At 51.1% G+C, this 21,821-nt stretch overlaps 1 protein-coding gene and 2 non-coding genes across 8 annotated transcripts in view; 1 reads left to right on the forward strand and 2 right to left on the reverse strand.

The window, feature by feature from the left end:
* Window positions 1-21,663, forward strand: part of PKIG (cAMP-dependent protein kinase inhibitor gamma) — an 80,121-nt gene extending 58,458 nt beyond the window's left edge. For 4 of the 6 annotated variants that reach the window (XM_005214514.5, XM_005214516.5, XM_005214515.5 and 1 more), the window contains exons 3-4: window positions 17,345-17,518; window positions 20,972-21,663. In XM_005214514.5, the coding sequence (XP_005214571.1) occupies window positions 17,368-17,518; window positions 20,972-21,051 (231 nt within the window). In that variant the 5' untranslated portion in view covers window positions 17,345-17,367 and the 3' untranslated portion in view covers window positions 21,052-21,663. 6 annotated transcript variants of the gene reach the window in all.
* LOC112449399 (small nucleolar RNA U2-30) lies at window positions 9,866-9,937 on the reverse strand. The gene has a single exon (XR_003037972.1). It is a non-coding gene; the product is annotated as a small nucleolar RNA U2-30 (small nucleolar RNA).
* Window positions 10,094-10,173, reverse strand: LOC112449400 (small nucleolar RNA U2-19). Its single transcript, XR_003037973.1, has one exon. It is a non-coding gene; the product is annotated as a small nucleolar RNA U2-19 (small nucleolar RNA).
* Window positions 21,664-21,821: the final 158 nt, after the last annotated feature.

The raw sequence follows: 21,821 nt of genomic DNA on the forward strand, positions 1-21,821 counted from the left end.
TGGGGCCACGTTTCTCCAGTGGCGTCAGAACCAACAGCGGTTCAGCCATGGGATCTTTGTCCTGTCACCGGAGTCCCTGGCTCGCTTTCTCTCTCTGCCTGGCTCTAGTTGTCTAAGTGAAGGGGCCCTCAGCTCGTTGCCCATCACTCTGAGATTCAGGGCAGGAGCTTGTCAGGTACTCGGAGGTTGTGTACCACCACACCCTCTCCTGGACTCTTTCAGGTTGGCAGATCCACTGTGTCTCTCTCCTGCCTCGCTTGTTCTTTTTGAAAGCATTTCCTGGGTGCCATGCAGCTGGCACTGTGGTAGGCGCTCAGTCACTCACTCTTCACACTCCTCATCCTGGTTAGTACAGCGCGTGGCCTTTCTGGGCCCAGGTGGGCAGAGTCATTTGCACTGAGACAAGCCAGAGGGGCAGGAAGTTTGGTGACAGAACAGTTCTCTGTTAAGGATGAGACAGATGCCATGTCCTCCACCTCGAGACAGAGCCATCCCCAGAATGCACCATCCTAGAGAATGCGCTCGGAATCTGAGTTGAGGAAATCCAGGTTCAAGGCCTGATTCGGTCAGTAACTGGTTGGAGGACCTTAGGGGACTCATGCGGCCTCTCCGAGCCATGGGCTATCTATTGTGAGGGTTCAGTAACGCAGGGCCTCCCAAAATACCCTCAGTCCCAGTGCTGGGAAGAGCGCATAGATGTTGAAGATCTGTAGATGTTGAGGAGAGAAGGAGTGTCCTGTGATTCTCTGAGCTGGAGCAGAGCCCTGGCAGGTCAGGTGAGCAGGTGGGAGAAGGTCTCAAGGAAGACCAAGGGGAACCTCCTTTTCTTCTCCCAGTCAGTCCCTCCTGCCATTTCAGCCCCTTTCAGCTCACCTGTCCTCGATTCTGGCATGCTCTGCTTCCCTGAGCCAAAGGGAGCCGCCACCTTTGAGGCCTCGGGCCTAGGAGCCAGGCACCTGGGTGTGGGGGTCGGGGTGGGTTCCAGTACATCCTTGCTGTGGAAAAGGGACCTAATTGTACAGGGCTGCTGAGAAGCACTTCTTAACCATATCCGACACATAGCACATATACCCCGTAAATAGTAGCCATTTTTATTATTCCCTTTGTTATTTGTTTGTTCAGGGACCAGGACTTGGGTGGTTGTTTTCATCACTGGCTTGAGAGTGCACGTGTTCGTTGCTTATTTTGTTTGTTCATTAACGCATTCATATGGATGCATTTATTGAGCATCTTCCATGCGTCACATACTCTGCGATGCGGTGGGGATACAGTGACCAGAAGGGGTGCCTGTCCTCCTGGAGCCAGTGGGGAAGGCAGATATGGGACAGGTGGGCCAGCACCTGTGTGGTGGCAAAGCAGGAATCCCTTATCTTCTGTTGGGTCAGGGAAGGGGCCACTGGGCCCTGGGGGCTGGCCGTCCCCTGAAGACCCCATGCCTGGAGGTAGGGGGTGGAGGGCTGGGGGACCGAACCAAGGGACTCTGGGCCAAAGGCACAGGAGAACCTGTTGTTGTTGAGTCACTAAGTTGTGTCCGACTCTTTGCAACCCCATGGACTGCAGCATGCCAGGCTTCCCTGTCCGGAGCTTGCTCAAACTCACGTGCATCGGGTCGGTGATGCCGTCCAGCCGTCTCGTCCTCTGTGGCCCCCTTCTCCGCCTGCCCTCAGTCTTTCCCAGTGTCAGGCTCTTTTCCTGCATTTCTGCTCAGGTCGGACGGTCCTTGGCTTGGAGACGTGACTCTGCCACATTTTCTCGTTGCATCGGTCCTCTCCTGTGTTGTGCTGTGTGGATTCTGAGCTCTGTTTCTCTCCAGAGGCAGGAGGAATGGGATGAGAACCTTGTCTCTCCTTTAGCTGAAGACTGGAGGCCCCCCGCCACCCCAGCTGGGCCTGCTTCTGGGTCAATAGTGTCTGTGCCTGTGGGGGATGTGTGACGAGACGCCCTCAGGCCTAAATCCCCGTCCACTGGGGGTGATGGGGCGTGGGGAGGAGACTCTGAGAACTGGCGTGGAAAGGAGTATTAAAGCATTCATCTGGGAATGGCCCTGAAAGGGGGAAGTCAAAATCGGAGCAAAACTCCAGGTCAGCCCTTATCCTCCAAGGCCCCAGAAGGCCCCGGCCACCCTCAGCCTTCTCTCTCCCCAACTCGCTGCTCACCAGCCCTGCGGCCTCCTTGTCCTCTTGCTGGACTCCAGGCAGGCCCCGCCTCTTGCACGCTGTTCCCTCTGCCTGCCACGCTTGGCCGGGTGTCCCCCCAAGTCTCTGCACCCGTGTCCCTCTCCCAGAGGGCCTCCCTGTCTACTCTGAGAGAGCCCCCCGGCCCTTGCCCTCCTCTAGTGTTCTCGAAGGCACTGTTACCCCTGCTGGTTATTCTGTTTGCTCGTTAGTATGAGTCACTCCAGCCGATTGTGATATTCGTGAGGGCAGAGAGTCTGTGCTGTTCCTTGCTGAATCCCCCCGCCCAGTGAGCAATAAATAGGGGAGGGGGTCGTATCTTTAAAGTTAGTGACTGTGTGTAAGTGGCTGGATTCTGAGCCTTCTCTGCCTTGTACATCTTACTGTTACAGCTCCTAGCAACCAAGCTTTTCCCAAAGATTCTTAAAGTTTTAAAAGATTCCTATACAGAATCGGTCCCTAAAGTCTCTCCTCTCTCATCATGTGTGTGGGCCATGACACCTTCCATCAGGAACAGAGGCTGATATGGGCAGTGGTCATTGACTACAAAACACTCGCCCATCCCCCTCTGGGGCACTGTCAGAATCCCCAGGGGAGGCAGGAGGGATAGTTTGAAGCTGTGGTTCACCAGTGATTTTGGAATTCTGGTATGTGCGCCCCTGCCCCTCCTCCCTGGTTAAGAATTACGGGTGTTTGAGTCAACCTCCCTAACTAGACCTTGACTGTCCCTCCAGAGCCCCTGGTGTCTCACTGCTTTTGTATCTGTGGCACCTAGTCCCAAGCCTGGTACACACTGAGTGATCAGTAATATTTCGTTACATGAATAGATGAAGGAATCCATATTATAGAGAGAAGATCTTGCTTCTTTTCCTTCTCCACCATGGCTTTGGGGCATGTTTTCTGTAGACTTTTAGAGGTATTATAGAGGGACCCCAAGCTGGAAGTCACATTAGAGCTCACCCTGTTTATCTACTGCCACATAACACTCCACTGCCAATATTCAGTGGTTTAAGACGACAGCAGTGACGTGTTACCTTTCCTGCTTTTTCCTGTGCGTCAGGAATTTGGGGGCCGCCCGGCTGGACAGTTCTGGCTTGAGTCTCCCATGCAGTTGCAGGTAGTGGCTGGTGTCGGAGCCTCGAGGAGCCAGCTTGGGGCCGCCTGCTGTGTCTCCCTCCATGGCCACCCCAGGACCTTTCCATGTGACTGGTTTGGGCATCCCCAAAACGTGGCAGCCTCAGACTTCCTACACGCAGCTCAAAGCTCTCAAGACAAGTGTCCCAAGAGGGAGCCAGATGGCAGCTGTGACACTTCTTCTAACCCCGTCTTGGAAGTCACATGTCATCACTTCTCTTGTACTCTGTTAGTTAGAGGCAAGTCACGACAACCAGCTCATTCACAAGGATACAAATTACACTCCACCTCTTGACAAGAGAAATGTCAAAGAACTTGCAGATGTGTTTCAAAAACACCACAGGGATTCCCAGCTTACCCCTTCCTTCTGCACTTGAGACCCCCGAGGTTGGAGAGACAAGAACCTTGCCCAGAGGCACCCACCCTGGCATCGGCAGACCTGGAGCTCAGTCTAGCTGCTGGAGCTCTGGCCAGCCTGCTGGGAAGTGATCTCACTTCACCTTCCGGTCCTCCTTCCATGTTCCAGCCAGGATTGCTGGCCTCTGGGAACTTTGCGTTTTAGCAGAGCCCTCACCAAGTATAGATAACGAGCAAACCACAGGAGAGCTGGGGAGACTCAGTCTCCGAGCAGTAATATTGTTGGGCTGTATTCTGCTTCTTTCCCAAAGCTCCACAGAAGCACAGACTCCCGTGGTTTGAAGAGCTTGTGTCACCATCCCAAATGCCCAACCCCAGCCCTCCATGAAGTGCTAACGCTGCCTAGCCACAGGGGGAGACACGGTGACAGAGTGGGTGGGAGTTTTTTAAATGTGCACCCCCAATACTTTTTTCACCAAGTTAGATGACAAAAATTAGAATTTGTTGTGGCAGAGTTCAGAGAATCAACCCAACATCACTGGACAGATTCATAAGATTTTACATTTACAGTCAAACATTCTCAACAGAATTTTGCTTCAGCCTGGGTAAAGTACATCTGGGTATTTGCTTTCGCCAGCATTGCAAAATGCTCTCCTGGGACTTCATTGCTTTCTTTTCCTTCCTTCAGAAATGCCTTGTTATGCGTTGCGGGATAGAGGAGAAGAAAGGGGAGAAAGGGGAGTGGACAGTTTTCAATGAATCCTTACTGCCTGCCAGGCCTGATGCCAACTCATTTCTGTGCTTTCTGTCCCAATAGTGCAGGCTCCCTCTTCCTCCACAGTCAGTGGATGATATGACCCTGGGCAAGTACTTAGCCTCTCAGTACCTCAGCTTCTTCCTGTGTAGGACAGAAGTAGCAATGCTTCCTACCCCAGAGAGTTGCTGTAAGATGAAGTGAGATGCCTGTAAGATGCTTAGCAGTGTTGCAGGCAGTCAGGACTCCGTAATTGCTGGCTCTGATTATTCCCTATGAGCTCCTTTCCAGGCAGTTGGCACACCCCCATTTTACAGAAGAGGATTCTGTGGGCATTGAGGTGTGCAGCTCTAGGGACAGCAGCTGAGCGACCCCAGGCCCTCGCGGTGCCACCGTATCATGCAGGATTCCAGGTGTTCAGCCCACATGCAGCTGGGTGAGCACGGGAATTCACGACCTGCAGGGCCCCATGTCGGGGTCCCAGAGCAGGAGCGCCTAAAAAGGCAGGGTTAGGAATCCATCTAAGAGGCTCTATAAAAAGAAAAGTGACAGAGAACATTCCAGGCAGAGCACACAGTCTCATGAAGGCCCTGAAGTCCGGAAGAGCTAGTATGAGGAATTAAAGACCCAAATGGGCCGAGAAGAAGGTGGAAAGGAGACAAAAGCTCACAGAGGAAGGCGGGCCCAGGTCAGTGCAGGATGTCAGGGGCTGGTGTAGAGAGCTTGGACTTGGCCAGATGTGAAATGCTAGGGCATCCAAGGCCGAATGAAGCAGGGGAACCACAGGACCCAGTCTCTGAGGCGCGTACCTCGCCCTGGCCCTCGTGGCGAGCGCAGAACTTGGGTCGGGGGCAAGTGGGGAGCAGGGAGGTGGTGAGGCGATGCCACGGCTGGGGGCACAGATGAGCAGTGATGGAGACTGGGAGCTGGAGGGGAGAGGGGGCCCATTCAGGCTCAGTTCTGCAAGTAGAAGCGCGGGGACCTGGTGACGAACCGGGCCGGGAGTGAAGAAAGAGAATACTCCGTTCCCCTGGGATGACCCCAGGTTTCCAACTTGAGCAGCCTCGACATCTGGTTCCGTCACTGACCTGGAGGGTGCTGGGGGGAGCAGGCTTGTGACTGGACACGTGAAGTTGGAAATGCTGGTGAGACGTTCAAGGGAAGGGCGGAGTAGACGGTTAGACTGCCCATTCTAGAGCTCTGAAGAGAGGCCTGGGGAGCCGTCCACACAGACTGTCAAGGGCAAGGGTGAGAGCCCCCAGGGGCACATAGAGAAGAGGGCCCGGGCCTGGTGCTAGGGTGGGGGCCTCTCACATGAAGGTCCCTGACAGAGGAGACGCATGCATGGACGAGGTTAAGAAGGGGCCCGAGAGGCTGGAGGAGGCCCAGAGGGTGTGGGGTCTGCAGGCCCCCAGTGGGAGAGTGGTCTGAGGAGAAGGGCATCCGTGGAGACCTCGTGTGACTCAGCACCGCCCCCCTTCCCTCCCAAAGCAGGTCTCTCCACCGCCTGCCCTCCCTGCCGCGTGGTTTTGGCCCCCTGGGTGTGGAGGCCAAGGCCCTGCCCAGCTGCCTCCAAAGGAAGCCTCTCTGTGGGCATCAGGTGCTGCCCTGGTAGAAGCTGGGTTCTTCTCTGGAGACTCCGCCCTGGGTGTGTCCCTCAGGGACTAGGTAGAGCTTGGGGCGTGTTCCCAGAACTACTGCCCTGCCCTTTCCCAGGTTCTGGGAATGCTCCCAGTCTGGAGCCCTGGCCTTTTTATCTTGCCTGCCTCAGTGCCTCTCTGGGTCTGGCTTCTCATCACGGAGAAAAGCCGCTTCCTCTGAATTTGAGGAATGCCAGGTTGCCAGGCCCTGGTATTTGCATCAGGTTTCCACAGCCCTTGCTTTCCCTCAGAGGAGCCTTAGAAAGCATGTTCCCCACCCCTGAGGAGGCCTGTCCCAGGGGACCAAGTCCCACTGTCTGCTCTGCGTCCATTACAGAAGGCTCTGCTTTCTTATTTGTACCGTCTCTGCAAATACTTAATTTTTTAAAAAGAAAAAAAAACAGGAAATGACCTTTCTGGTATATTTGGAAAACAATTTGGCGCTGTCATGGAATCTGCCTGAGCTAGGAGGACTAATAGCTGCAGGCTTGGAACAGAGTGTGTAGCTCTTGGCAAAAGCTGGGGCCTCTTCAGTTTACAGAGCTGGGGGGAGAATAACAACCAAAGGGAGAAGACAGCTTCCCGTGGGGAAACCAGACGGCGCCCAGGGCAAGCACCTGCGAGAGCGCAGCCTCTGACCCCGGGCCGCCAAGGGTCTGGGAAGCTGAGCCCACAGCCTCTTCCTTTTCAGGGCCAAACGCTTTACCCCGAGGAAGGCCCCCAAACCTCCTGAAGATGGGGAGGAGCAGAAGAGCATCAGGCTTGAGCACCGCTCAGGGCTCAAGCTGAGATAGAATATGGTAGATCGCTTATTCCCAGATTGGCTGTTGACTCTACCTAGATCACCCTCTGTCTGACTTTTCTGTGGACCTCAGCGTAGGATCACATCCTTAAGGAGGCCTTCCTGACCATTCAGTGTTGAACTGAACCACCCCTACACAGAGAAACCTGTTCTCTTCCTCCACAGCACTTACACAGGCCCTGATGATGGATTCATTTATTTGCTAATGCCGCTCTCTTTTATCAATTGAGGCGTAGTTGAGTTATACTATTTCAAGTATATAGCAGAGCGATTCAGTCTCATATTTATATATATATCTTCAGTCTCATATACACACACACACACATATATATATTCTTTTTCAGATTCTTTCCCATTATAGGATATTACAGGATACTGAATATAGTTCCTTGTCTAATATAGTAGGTCCTTGTTGGTTATCTATTATATGTATAGTATAGTATGTACCTGTTAATTCCAAATTCCAAATTTATTCCTCCCTCCCCTTTTCCCTTTGGAAACCATAAGTCTGTTTTCTATGTCTGTGAGTGTCTGTGAGTTAAATATTTCTGCCTTATAAATAAGTTTATTTGTATCATTAGTTTAGATTCCACATATAAGTGATATCATACTGTATTTGTCTTTCTCTGCCTGACTTACTTCACTTAGTATGATAATCTCTAGGTTCACCTATGTTGCTACAAATGTATTATTTCCTTCTTTTTATGGCTGAGAAATATTCCGTTATATATATATGTATATGTAAACACCACATCCTCATCTGTTGATGGACATTTAGGCTGCTTCCGTGCCTTGGGTACTTCAGGGTGCATGTATCTTTTCAAATTAGAACTTTCTCCAGGTACATGCCCAGGAGTCATATGGCAATTCCATACTGTTCTCCAATTTGCATTCACACCAACAGAGTAGGAGGGTTCCCTTTTCTCCACACCCTCTCCGTTATTTATTATTTGTAGGCTTTTTGATGATGGCCATTCTGATCGATGTGAGGTGACATCTCATTGTAGTTTTGATTTCCGGTGCCTTTTTCTGTTATCACATAGTAAATATCTTTTTGGCTCCAATGCATATCCCATACCTGGCATAGTGCCTGGCATACAAAAAGTACTCAGTAAACACAGAATAAATGAGTGAATGAAGTTTCAGGACTGGAAGACATTTAGGGATCATATTTCAACCTGATTATTCTGATGGGGGGAAAGGAAGCTGGGAGAGAGGGAAGGTCCCAGGGTGGGGAGAAGGGCGGTCACCCTGCTGTAAGGAGACTGAGCCAGACCTCTGGCCCCTGTTATAAGGCAAAGCCGCGTAGTCTTTGCTCTGCCCTGGAATCTAGACCGTCTTCTATTATTCACTCATTTATGAAATATTCATTGGGCTTCACCTCTGTGCCAGGCCTATCAGATGCAGCAGTCCACACGTCAGCCAGGGCGCCACTCCTGTGGAACTTAATTCACTCAGCACGGTAAAGCACAAAAGCAGGAAGCATGAGGTTTGGCCTCCTGTGCATCACTAAACAGAGTAAAAACAAAGAAGCTGAAAGAAAGCGTCAGTAGGACAGTTTTACTGATAAGTCACCCAGTGAGAATGGACCGTGGTAATGACTTATTGTGAGCCTCTTCCCTTGCACACATCTTATCGGACTCTTTTTGAGCACACTGACCCGTTGACTTCACAACAGCCCCCTAAGCAGAAGGTTTTTACTGTTCTCTCCGTGTGGCTGAGGAGGAAACTGGGATCCTGAGAAATGGAGGCAGTTGTCCAAGGTCTCTGAGCTCATAACAGGGACGCGGGCCGCACGTCAGAACTGGTGCCTCCTGGCAACCGCATGCCCCTGAGAGATGGGCCTGTCGCTGGGGACTCCGACCCCCAGGGGTGCAGCAAGGCGTGGGAGAAAGGCCTCTGGACTAGGACATCAGACAGCTAGATCCAGAATTTGCGCGAGTCACTTTCCCTTTCTGAACCTCACTTTCCCCGGCTATTAATGAGAGGTTTGTCTCCATGAGCTCAGGGAGTCTTTTCAGTTTGATGATTCCACAAAATGTTTTGAGATAATTGGGAAAAATTAAGGTAGATTCCCTACCTCATACCTCATAGCAAATAAATTCAAGCTCAGTCAAAGATTTAAATATGAAAAATAAAGCCAGGAAAATACAAGAAATAAGCAAGAGAGAATTCTTCACCAATCTCGGAGTGGGGAAGACATTTCTAAGTATGATCCAGAACCCGAAAACCATACAGTAAAATATGATCAGTTTGACTACTTGAAGAGAAAAAAAATGTGTGCACACAGAGAAATAAAATCAGAGAACAAAACCCCAAAAATATGTGTGCTGCTGCTGCTAAGTCACTTCAGTCGTGTCTGACTGTGTGACCCCATAGATGTCAGCCCACCAGGCTCCCCTGTCCCTGGGATTCTCCAGGCAAGAACACTGGAGTGGGTTGCCATTTCCTTCTCCAATGCGTGAAAGTGAAAAGTGAAAGTGAAGTCACTCAGTCGTGTCTGACTCTTAGCGACCCCATGGACTGCAGCCTACCAGGCTCCTCCATCCATGGGATTTTGCAGGCAAGAGGACTGGAGTGGGGTGCCATTGCCTTCTCCGAAAAATACGTGTAATGCTTCTTAATGTGAAAGACTGATTATCTCAATATATAAAGAACTCCCACAAATCAGTGGGAATGCTACCATCTAATGGGAAAATGGGCCAAAAGGATTTGAGTACAGTTCACAGAAAAGGAAATACACATGGAAAGATGCTGTGTTTTACCCCCAGGAGCAGTGCAAGCTGATACAGCCAGGGACTGTTCTCACCGGTCACCTTGCTGACTTACTGGCTCAAGGGTGTGAGAAAAGTTGGTTTCTTGGTGTATCGTGTCAGGTCATTCAGAGTTCCTGGCGTTGGTGCTGTCGTTAACAGTCTGAGGACGCCCGTTTGCTGATGCAGCTTCCAGCTCCCAGGATGGTTGCTCATATTTCCCCATTTGCTGTTGACTTTTTTTTTTTTCCTAAGCTCAGATCAAGTGTAGAAACCTTCACAGTTACATAAAGTTCTGCAGTAAAATCTTTTCATCATTGCTCAGAACTGATCAGCCTTTCATACAAGCACACCCACAACCAACTCTCACTTACCTACCAATAAGCCCCTTAATTATCCAGTCACCTACACACACACACACACACACACACACACCCACACACCCCTTCATACCCCTTATTTTAAATTATTCTTTTGCTTCTCAGAACTACAGAGATCATGCATCAGGTACACTGGGTGGTCTTCTGATGCTCAGATTTGGCTACTTTCATCACTGATCCACTTCAGTAAGAGCAGATTTCAGAGAATGCTGTTGACTTTTAAGAGCAGAGAGTGAAGGGAAAATATATAAATATTGCATAAAAATGAAAATAGTGTGTTCCCTAGACCCATCCCTGCGGGGGTGGGGGCGGGGAGGCAGCCAGAGCACACTGGTGGCTGTTGGTGTTTTCCAGGATCGGCCTTTGAGTTTGGCATACTTCCCTCTCCGAGCCAGGAAGGTCGGCCTCCTGTGCTAGGCAGCTTGTAATGTCAGCTGGGCAAGGGCAGGAGCCAAAGCCCCAGAGTGCCAGTTCGAGAAGGATACTAGCCTTTCTGATGGAGCCTGTAATTCCATCCATCCCACAGTGTCAGATGCTGGAGACCCTGGACCGGAACGTCAGCACAGCCGTCTGTGGCCGACAGAGGCCTTTCCCACTGGTTCCCACAGGCAGGGAAAGAGGGCTGGAGAGGAGATAGAGTGATGGACAGACTCAGATTTAATCTGACAGGTGTTTCCTGAGCACCTGCTGTTTGCCAGGCCCTGGGCGAGAAGCTGAGGACCGAGCAGCCGGAGCATGTGGTTTAGCTGCCGGGGTTAGGCCTTTCGGCCTGGCCAGGCGAAAACCCAGACAGACATACCGGTTCTTGGGGAGCCCACATCCTAGTTGGAGGAAAAGCCCTGAGGAGCCGGGGCTTGGGAGCTGGTGTGGCCTGCCCAGGGTCTCCCTTCCTCTGGGAGGTGCGGGTCCTGCCGCCTGAAACAGACCTTCCCAGGTCGTGGTGATAGATAATCTCACCTCACAGATCTCAGAGGCTGCTGTGGAAGTTTTGTAAGCGAGGTACAGGAAACGTAATGACTTGACTTGCTTTTACCATTATGGTTAGAACTGCTGCTGCTGCTAAGTCGCTTCAGTCGTGTCCGACTCTGTGCGACCCCGTAGACAGCAGCCCACCAGGCTCTGCCATCCCTGGGATTCTCCAGGCAAGAACACTGGAGTGGGTTGCCATTTCCTTCATTGCATGAAAGTGAAAAGTGAAAGTGAAGTCGCTCAGTCGCGGCGGACTCGTAGTGACCCCATGGACTGCAGCCCACCAGGCTCCTCCATCCATGGGATTTTCTAGGCAAGAGTACTGGAGTGGCTTGCCATTGTCTTCTCTGATGGTTAGAACTATCATTATAAATTTTATTCTGTGTTATTACTGTTATTACCACAGGCCAGGCCCCTGTTCTGAAGCTTTGAGCAGTTTTCCCAGAGGGAGAAGGTAGGAGTGAACCTTCCGTGACCTATGGAAGAACCGTCTCTGGCAGATTCAGAGCCTGGGGTTGGTTGGTTGGTTGGTTGGTTTTTGGCCAAGAAGCAACCGGCAACACAACTAGGGCAACTTCTTTCTTTCAAGGCAGCTTAGACAAATTGGCCTGGTGCGCCCCCTGCTGGAGCTGCGGGGCTTGCCTTGGAATTCTGGTCCAGCCTTTATTCTGTTTTATAGACCTGGTAATTCTAAAGGAGATCAGCCCTGGGATTTCTTTGGAAGGAATGATGCTAAAGCTGAAACTCCAGTACTTTGGCCCCCTCGTGCGAAGAGTTGACTCATTGGAAAAGACTCTGATACTGGGAGGGATTGGGGGCAGGAGGAGAAGGGGACGACAGAGGATGAAATGGCTGGATGGCATCACTGACTCAATGGATGTGAGTTTGAGTGAACTCCGGGAGTTGGTGATGGACAGGGAGGCCTGGCGTGCTGCGATTCATGGGGCCGCAAAGAGTCGGACACGACTGAGTGACTGAACTGAACTGAACTGAGACCTGGTAAATGGAGGCCCAGAGGGGGGCAGTCTTGCTCAAGGTCTGGCGACAGAACAGGTCACGTGTCCTTCTCTCTACTCTTCCTACTATAGGACGCCTCCCTGTCTCCTCATTCATTCTCCAAGTGTGTCTTCTCAGCCTGGGGTTGTGGGGAGATGTGGGTCCAGCCCTCCATACTGGCCAGTCCCTTTTTTCTCTCTCTTTCTCTCTCACACACACACACCACTTACTGAGCCCCACCCTGGGTGCTCCGGGAGCTTCCTGCCAATGTGGTTACTTTCTGAAAGCTTTGCACAATAACTCGGGCTTATACAAACTCCTACCGTTATAAAAATTTAGTCTTAGGCGTGAAAGTTCCTCTTCGTCACAAAGTACCACATTTGGCAAGGTGTTTTTCTTGTATCTGCTGTGTAAACTGGGTTATCTTTTTTTTTTTTAATTGAAGTATGGTTGGTGTACAATATTTTGTTAATTATTTCTATCCAGCAAAGTGATTCACTTATACACACACACACACACACACACACACGTACATTGTGTTTTATATTCTTTTCCATTATGGTTAATCACAGGATACTGAATATAGTTCTGTGTGCTATACAGGGGGACCTGGTTTATCCATTCTATGTATGAAAGCTTGGAAGTGCCAACCCCAGCCTCCCACACTGTCCCACCCCCAGCCCCCTCCCCTTGGCAACCACCACTCGGTTCTCTCTGTTTCTGCTTCTGTTTTGTAGGTAGGCTCATTTGTGTCATATTTTAGATTCTACATATAAGTGATATCATACATCGTATTTGCCCTTCTGACCCTTCACTTAGTAGGGTCCTCTCTAGTTGCATCCATGTTGCTGCAAATGGCATTATTTCATTCATTTCTAAGGGTGAGTACTATTCTGTTGTGTGCATGCACCATACCTTCATGCATTCACCTGTCTGTGGACATTCAGGTTGTCTCCAGCGTCTTGACTATTGTGAGTAGTGCTGCTATGAACATAGGAGTTCGTGCGTCTTTTTGAATTAGTTTTGTCTGGACACATGCCCAGGAGTGGCATTGCTAAATCCTGTTAGTTTTCTGAAGAACCTCCATACTCTTCTCCACGGTGGCTGAACCAAGTTACATTCCCACCAACAGTGCAGGAGGGTTCCCTTTTCTCCGCACTCTGTGACGCGGTACCTCGTAGTTTTGATTTGCATTTCTCTAATAATTAGTGATTCTGAGCATCTGTTCATGTGTCTATTGGCCTCTGCACGTCTTCTTTGGGGAAATGTCTGTTTAAGTCTTCTGCCCATGTTTCGATTGGGTTGTTTTTCTTCTGCTGGTGTTGAGTTGTATGAGCTGAAACTGAGTTTTCTTCAAGGTGTTGTTTTGCAATCTGCCTTTTTTTTTTTTCTTAATTTTTTTTTTTTTGAGGTGGACCACTTTTAAAGTCTTCGTTGAATTTGTTACAATATTTTCTGTTGTATGTTTTGGCTTTTTGGCTGTGAGGCATGTGGGAATCTTAGCTCCCGGACCAGGGATCTAACCCACACCCCCTGCCTGCTTCAGAAGGCTGAGTCTTAACCCCTGGAGCACCAGGAATGTCCTTGAATTTTTCAGGTAATAGTTTATCTCTGACACTTTGCCATTAGTACATATCCACCCGGTGTAGGTTGTTTTTTGAATACTCTATAATTCATGCAATGCCTAGCCTTTTCAGGGACATTTGGGAGCTTCCCTGTCACTGACCATGTGCAGAAAGCTTCCTCAAACTATGAAGAGCATTGGCATTTGCCATCATGTGTCTGAAACTGGGATTTGCTGGGCCCATCTCAACTAGAGTACTGTGAACTCCTATGGTCAGGCCAGTGTCTTAGACCCTCCACCCCGCTTCCCAACTCAGGATCTGCCCAGTGGCCAGAATCCCTGTGGTGACTGTATGATTTGATTGCCTTCAGAAAATCATCGGTGCTCAAAGGGAGATACTTATATTCCCTTAGCAGATTAGCCTTTTAAAAAAATGTATAATAGCAGTATCCATTCTTGACAAGGGTGCAGATAAATGGACAGTCTTGCAGGCTGCTGGTGGGGATATAAATAGGAACAGAACTGAACTTACAAGTTCTATTTACTCATCTTTTTTGGTTATTATAGATACCATTATGTCATTCAGGAAGGCAAATGTGTCACAATATTGTGTCTTAAACAGTATTTCACCCTTCCCTTTAACTTAGCAATTCTACTTCTAGAAATGTACTCTAAAGAAACAGCTAGACATAGGCTGAAATATTTACACAAAGACCTGCTGCTGCTGCTGCTAAGTCACTTCCCTCGTGTCTGACTCTGTGCGACCCCACCAGGCTCCCCCGTCCCTGGGATTCTCCAGGCAGGAAAGTGCTGCCTATTGTTGTTGGTGTTTAGTCGCTGAGTCATTTCTGAATCTTTGCAACCGAGAGAACTAGAGCCCACCAGGCTCCTCTGTCCATGGGATTCTCCAGGCAAGAATAGTGGAGCGGGTTGCCATGCCCTTCTCCAGGGGGTCTTCCCAATCCAGGGATCAAACCTGGGTCTTCTGTTGCAGGCTGAGCTACCAGAGGAGTGTTCATGTCTAGGGGACTCTTCAAATATATTATGATACACCAAGCAAGCACATCTACAGAGAACCTTCATGGCATGCTTTCAGTTCAGTTCAGTTCAGTCACTCAGTCGTGTCTGACTCTCTGCAACCCAATGAATCACAGCACGCCAGGCCTCCCTGTCCATCACCAACTCCCAGAGTTCACCCAAACTCATGTACATCGAGTCGGTGATGCCATCCAGCCATCTCATCCTCTGTCGTCCCCTTCTCCTGCCCCCAATCCCTCCCAGCATCAGAGTCTTTTCCAATGAGTCAACTCTTCGCATGAGGTGGCCAAAGTATTGGCGTTTCAGCCTCAGCATCATTCCCTCCAAAGAACACCCGGGGCTGATCTCCTTCAGAATGGACTGGTTGGATCTCCTTGCAGTCCAAGGGACTCGCAAGAGTCTTCTCCAACACCACAGTTCAAAAGCATCAATTCTTCAGTGCTCACCTTTCTTCACAGTCCAACTCTCACATCCATACATGACCACTGGAAAAACCATAGCCTTGACTAGACGGACCTTTTGCTGGCAAAGTAATGTCTCTGCTTTTGAATATACTATCTAGGTTGGTCATAACTTTCCTTCCAAGGAGTAAGTGTCTTTTAATTTCATGGCTGCAGTCACCATCTGCAGTGATTTTAGAGCCCCCCCAAATAACATCTGACACTGTTTCCACTGTTTCCCAATCTATTTGCCATGAAGTGATGGGACCAGATGCCATGATCTTCGTTTTCTGAATGTTGAGCTTTAAGCCAACTTTTTCACTCTCCTCTTTCACTTTCATCAAGAGGCTTTTGAGTTCCCCTTCACTTTCTGCCATAAGGGTGGTGTCATCTGCGTATCTGAGGTTATTGATATTTCTCCCAACAATCTTGATTCCAGCTTGTGCTTCTTCCAGCCCACGTTTCTCATGATGCACTCTGCATACAAGTTAAATAAGCAGGGTGACAATATACAGCCTTGACATACTTCTTTTCCTATTTGGAACCAGTCTGTTGCTCCATGTCCAATTCTAACTGTTGCTTCCTGACCTGCATACACGTTTCTCAAGAGGCAGGTCAGGTGGTCTGGTATTCCCATCTCTTTCAGAATTTTCCACAGTTTCTTGTGATCCACACAGTCAAAGGCTTTGGCATAGTCAATAAAGCAGAAATAGATGTTTTTCTGGAACTCTCTTGCTTTTTCCATGATCCAGCGGATGTTGGCAATTTGATCTCTGGTTCCTCTGCCTTTTCTAAAACCAGCTTGAACATCTGAAAGTTCGTGCTTCACGTATTGCTGAAGCCTGGTTTGGAGAATTTTGAGTATTACTTTACTAGCGTGTGAGATGACTGCAATTGTGTGGTAGTTTGAGCATTCTTTGGCATTGCCTTTCTTTGGGATTAGAATGAAAACTGACCTTTTCCAGTCCTGTGGCCACTGCTGAGTTTTCCAAATTTGCTGGCATATTGAGTGCAGCTCTTTCACAGCATCATCTTTCAAGATTTGAAATAGCTCAACTGGAATTCTATCACCTCCACTAGCTTTGTTCGTAGTGATGCTTTCTAAGGCCCACCATCTCTTGCCTGCAACCCCATGGACTGTAGCCTGCCAGGCTCCTCTGTCCATGGGATTCTCCAGGCAAGAATACTGGAGTGAGTAATCATTCCCTTCTCCAGGGGATCTTCCCAACCCAGGAACCGAACCTGGGTCTCCTACATTCCAGGAGGATTCTTTACCATCTGAGCCTCCAGGGAAGCCCTGTTGTTACAGAGACAGTTACAGAGATGGTGGTCAATAGCCCTGATGGTTGATTTTACAGCTGAGAGAGAGGAAAGCCACATATACAAAGAACCATATGCATATGAAAAAAGATCTGGAGATCATACTATAGTATGCTGTCTTTTATAGCTTACTGTTTGAAACTCCCTAAAGCATGCCATACAAAAAGATCTTCACGACCCAGATAATCACGATGGTGTGATCACTCACCTAGAGCCAGACATCCTGGAATGTGAAGTCAAGTGGGCCTTAGAAAGCATCACTATGAACAAAGCTAGTGGGTGGGCGGGAAGAAAGACAGGTAATTGGGCTTTATTACTACAATCAAAGTGAAGAGGTAGTGGCTCAGTCATGTCTGACTCTTTGTGACCCCATGGACTGGAGCCTTTTGGGCCTGCTCACTCCAGGGGCCAGAGTCATCTTTGAAAATGCTGATCTGATCGTCCTGAGGGAGCAGCTGCAGATGCGCGCGGGCCCCTGCCCAGCTCAGCGGTGTCCTGGGTGTCTCAGTCCCACTCCCCCTCCCCCCAGGCCATGGCCTTTGCATTTCCAACACCCACCATGCCTTCCGTCCGCAGAGCCTTTGCATGTGCTCTTCCCTGCAATCCTAGACTCCTCGTCTACCTATTCCTTCTAAAATCTCAGTAAAATATGACTTCCTGACCCCCAGCCTTGGTCAGGCCCTGGTTGTTCTCTGACCCAATAGACTATAAGCTCCCTGAGGGCAGGGACAGGGGCTGACTTGTTCGTTGCTGCATCTGTGGCCCCTGGCCGGTGCACGGTATTGATAAGTGTGTAGAGGGTTATCATGAACTTTAGAGGAAAAAAAGATGTCCTTTAAAATGATGATGGTAGCTCTGGGGGTATAAAATTACGCATGACTTAATTTGTAGTTTCCTGTGCTTTCTGTTTTGTCCGCCATGAGCAAGGCAGCAGTTATCATTTTGTTGGAACCCGTCGGTGCTGGGTCTTCTCTGCAGGGTACGCCTGGGCTCACCTCTGTCCTCCTGCCCTTACCCCCACAGGCCTGAAGAGCGATGCGACAGGCATGATGGAGGTCGAGTCCTCCTACTCGGACTTCATCTCCTGCGACCGGACGGGCCGCCGGAATGCGGTCCCCGACATCCAGGGAGACTCCGAGGCCGTGAGTGTGCGGAAGCTGGCTGGCGACATGGGCGAGCTGGCCCTTGAGGGCGCAGGTCAGAACCCACGGACACTCTTGGGTTCGAGCACCCCGGTGGGAGACCCTCTTCTGGGCTCCAGGGCTGGCCTCTTAAGTCCTAGGCTGCCCCCTCTTTCTCAGAGAAGAAACTGCCTTTAAATCAGGCCCCAGGCCCTGGGTCAGTGGCAGAGGGCAGCCAGTCCCTAGGCTGGAGGGTGCCAGCATCTCAGGCCATGAGGACCCTCTGGCCAGGCATCCCAGTGCTTCCCTTGCCCCTCAGCCTCCCTGCCCATCCATGGGCCCTGTTGGTTCCCCTCTATGATCCCTCCTGGTTCCTCTGCTTCTCTCTGTCCCCATGGCCACCACCGGGCTCAGGCCGCTCCCAGCAGCACAGCAGCCTCTGCCCTGGCCTCCCTGGCCTGCCCTCACCGCAGCCTTCCTCCTGGACAGCTGCCAGCAGGATTCATCTAAAGCTCCCGTCCCACTGTGCTTCTGCCAGTTCATCCCCTGTCCCCCTTCATCTCCCTGTTTCCTCCACTAGAACGTCCTCCACCCAGTCCTGGCTGCTCCAGGAGCCTCCCCCTCCATCCTCACACTGTCTTGTCCATCCATGGTCAGCCCTCCCTCGTCTTGCGGCCCGATCTCCTCCCCAGGCTGCGGAGCCTCCCCGGGTCTGAACCTGCTCTCCTCCAGCCTCTGGGCCCCTATTTCTCCCCTGTGCCTCTAATCCAGCTGAGGAAGGGACTTCCGTTTCTTGAAAATCCCCAGGGGGCCTCCATGCACTCTCCCTGTCTGGTCCTTCCTGGCCATCCCCTTGCTGGGCTGGCTGTTTCTCTTTGTTCTATAGCCCAGACTGTTCTGCTGAGAAGTCTCCTCTGACTTCATTGCCCTCCCTCCTCTGGCCACCTCCACGATCCCACAGAGCCCAGGGATCCTCTGGGACCCGCATCCTGACCGCTTGGTGCCTGGCAGTGTTTGGTGTACATCAGAGGTACCTGGTTGATAGCTGTTCACTGACCAGCACATCCAGCTGCCACGCTGGGCCTGCGGCCAGGGGGCTGGCTGCCAGGCCTCTGCGTCTGCCTGCTGAACTGTTTTCTGTCTCCCTCGATCTCATTGTAGCGGCTCATCCACCCACCCAGGTCCTCTACTGCCTGCTCCTACCCGCATCTGATTTGAAATCCCTGAGGTTATCTGGGTGTCTTGGCATCTGTCTGCCATTAAGAAGGGCACCCAAGGAAGGAGTGGTGCTGGCTGCAAGTCAGTGAAGCCCTCCTAGCAGAGTGCAGGCTACAGTGACTGGCCAAGGAACCTTCTAGTAGGCCCTGCAACGAACAGCTTCCCCTGGAGGTCTACAAGGCATGCTCAGTCCAGCGGACTCACTAGGGGAGAGGGTTACAGAGGATACAGATACTGATGGCCCTGGAGCATCTGTTTGCTTAAATCTCCTGGGAGACTGATGCCCAGCCCGGGTAAGGGAGGAGGAACCAAGCCCTTCGCCTGTCCTTGAAGGCCTGGCCTCCAGGCTTCCCCAGGTCATATGTGTGTTAACACTCCTCAAGCCCTTTATGTACGAACCTTTGTCTGCTCCCATATTTCCTTCTGTGGAAAGCACAAGTATTTCCTTACTTGGCCAAATAATAAGACATAAACAACCAAGCAGGACCTGAAGGAATATAAATGTACCGCCTGGCAGTATGTGACTGGGAAATTTTCCAAATCATACTCTGAAACTGGTCCCGAGGGAGTCTGTCCCAGGGCGGGCTTGGGGACCTTCTCTCTGGCCCAGAAGGGAGCTGGGACCTGCAGAGGGGAAGCTTTACCCCTGGCCGAGCTGTCCCCAGGGGCCCAGCGACCACGGAGAGTCAGAGGTGTCGTCATCCTCACTTCCTGGACCAGGAATTAGAGGCTCAGAGAGGTTAACTATGTTGCTCGAGGCCCCACAGCAAGGACATGGCTGAACAGCAGGTCCTGGGAATCTGACTAGAAGGTTCTGCTCTCCAGGGCAGGAGGCTCAGGACCCAGTAGGGCGTCACACGCCGGGAAACCTGCCCCGAGTGCCGGCTGCTTTGTCAGGCTTCTGGTGGGCCAGGAGGACCCGATGGGAACAAGTCTTTGCTGCAGGCACCGCCCCAGGATAGTCGGGGGGCGGAGGGGCCAGTGTCCAAGTTCTTCCCACATCCTCGCCCTACCACTCCCCCCAGTCCCCAGCCAGCTGCCGGGGCAGAATGAGGTGGTGGCAGTGATGAGCCTTTACAAACCCTAGAGAGAGATGCTTTAGGGACGGGCTTCAGTCAGGGGAAAGGACACTGCTCCCTCCACCGCTTGGCTCTCAGGCAACTCAGTTCACCTCTTTGAGCCTCAGTTTTCTCCTCTGAACCTCGGTTTTCTCACTCAAATCATATCATGACCCTCATCATGCCTCCAGGCTTCTGTGTGACTGCATGGAAAGTACTTGTTAGCCTGCAGCCTAGGGATCCCGGTACACGATAGTTTCTCCTTCATCCCGTAAAGGGCTCAGCCTAAGGATACAAGACAGGGGTCAGGGGCCAGGGGCCAGAGAGGGAGGTAGGGGTAGTCTAGGGAGACACAGCACAATGAAACAGCCTCGGGCTCCACCCTAGACCCTCTGCAGGCCACCCCTGGTGCTCCCCTGAGTTGGCATCATCTTTTTTTTTTCTAATGTTTATTTGGCTGCGCTGGGTCTTAGTTGCAGCAGGGGGAATCTTCGGTGTTTGTTTTGGCATACAAACTCTTAGTTGCTGCTGGTAGGATCTAGTTCCCTGACCAGGGATTGAACCTGGGCCCCCTGCATGGGGAGCATGGAGTCTTAACCACTGGACCACCGGGGAAGTCCTGAGCTGGCATCATCTGATGCCCTTTTCCCTGTCTTGTAAGACCTACCATTTGCTGAACACCCGTCATGTGCTGGGACCTCACATGCCCTCTCCCTCTGGAGAAGCCACCCAAATATCCCGACCCTCGACAGCTCTTCACCTGTTGCTTGTAGCATCCATCCATGATCCTGGCCCTTCATTGATTTTAATTATTCCTCGGTGGAGAATGGAAGGGGCCTCAGGGCCCCCAGCTGCACGTAAAGAATCCACCTGCAATGCCAGAGACCCAAGTTCAATCTCTGGGTTAGGAAGATCTCCCAGAGAGGGATATGGCAACCCACTCCAGTATTCTTGCCTGGGAAATCCCATGGACAGAGGAGCCTGGCGGGCTACAGTCCCTGGAGTGACAAGAGTCAGACACAACTTAGTGACTAAACTACCACCACCACACTAGTAACAGCAGATGCATTTCCTTTGTAGAAAGAAAAAGGATGCGGACCCGGGTAGAGTTCCCTTTGGCCGCCACCACCCCTAGTCCAGCTCCTGTCCTGCTCCCCAGGCTTATCCACACCATTCCCACTATGGCCAGGTCCCATGAGACCTCCTTCTACACTTTACATTTGTGACTATGCCCCTTTCTCTCTCCTCTGCAGAAGGACAGGCAGAGGTGGGCACCTCAGACAAGGAAGCCAGCAGCCAGCCCGAGAGCAGCGATGGCACCACCTCATCCTGAACGTGACCTTGCCCGAGGAGGCTGGAAGGGAGACGTGCCATGGACCTGGAGCCCTGGCAATGACCCAGCAGCCTCTCCTGTGTGCGGTGTGTTCCAGGCAAGCAGGGCCAGACTGAAAGGCGGGCCCAGGGGCTCCCACGGCCCCCACCCTGGGAAGGCCCTCTGCCCGCACCCCCAGGCTCCACGCCCCCGCCACCTCCCCCCTGCACCCGGGCACACTTTCACGACGCTGTAACCACAAGGATGTAATTTATTCAGGGGGCGCTGGGACTCAGAGACTGGTCCTGGCTCCAGCCTTTCCAGCCTTCTGAGTCAGGACACCTTCTTACCCCGTTTTTTAAAAAGCACTTTTAAACTTTTTAGAAACTTTCAACCTTTTCTCAGCAGAGAAGGGAGGGAGCTGACAATTTTTTTTTTTTTTTTTTTGGAAGCCATTGTAAGCTAAACTCTTGAACCATCTATGCAGCTCTGAGGTTCCCTCCTGGAGCTTCACAGATCCATTTTTAGGGAAGGGATTTTTGTGCTCAAAACCATATTGATTAACTCTCTGCCCTTTCTACCAAGATAAGTGATACCTAGGACCCAGGAAATAAATGCTGACGATTTGTGTGACTGGTTTACGACGACTGTTTCTCCTTTAAACAGCAAAAAGCAGGAGCCAGGCCTTGTCTCCCCAAGGCCACGACTAGCTGAGACCCACTGCTGCCCCAGGCTCCCATGTACCTGTGAAGTAGTGGAGAAGATGCCGGGGTTCCACAGAGCCACCACTC

The sequence above is a fragment of the Bos taurus genome, chromosome 13 (assembly GCF_002263795.3).
Source record: "Bos taurus isolate L1 Dominette 01449 registration number 42190680 breed Hereford chromosome 13, ARS-UCD2.0, whole genome shotgun sequence".
Taxonomy (NCBI): domain Eukaryota; kingdom Metazoa; phylum Chordata; class Mammalia; order Artiodactyla; family Bovidae; genus Bos; species Bos taurus.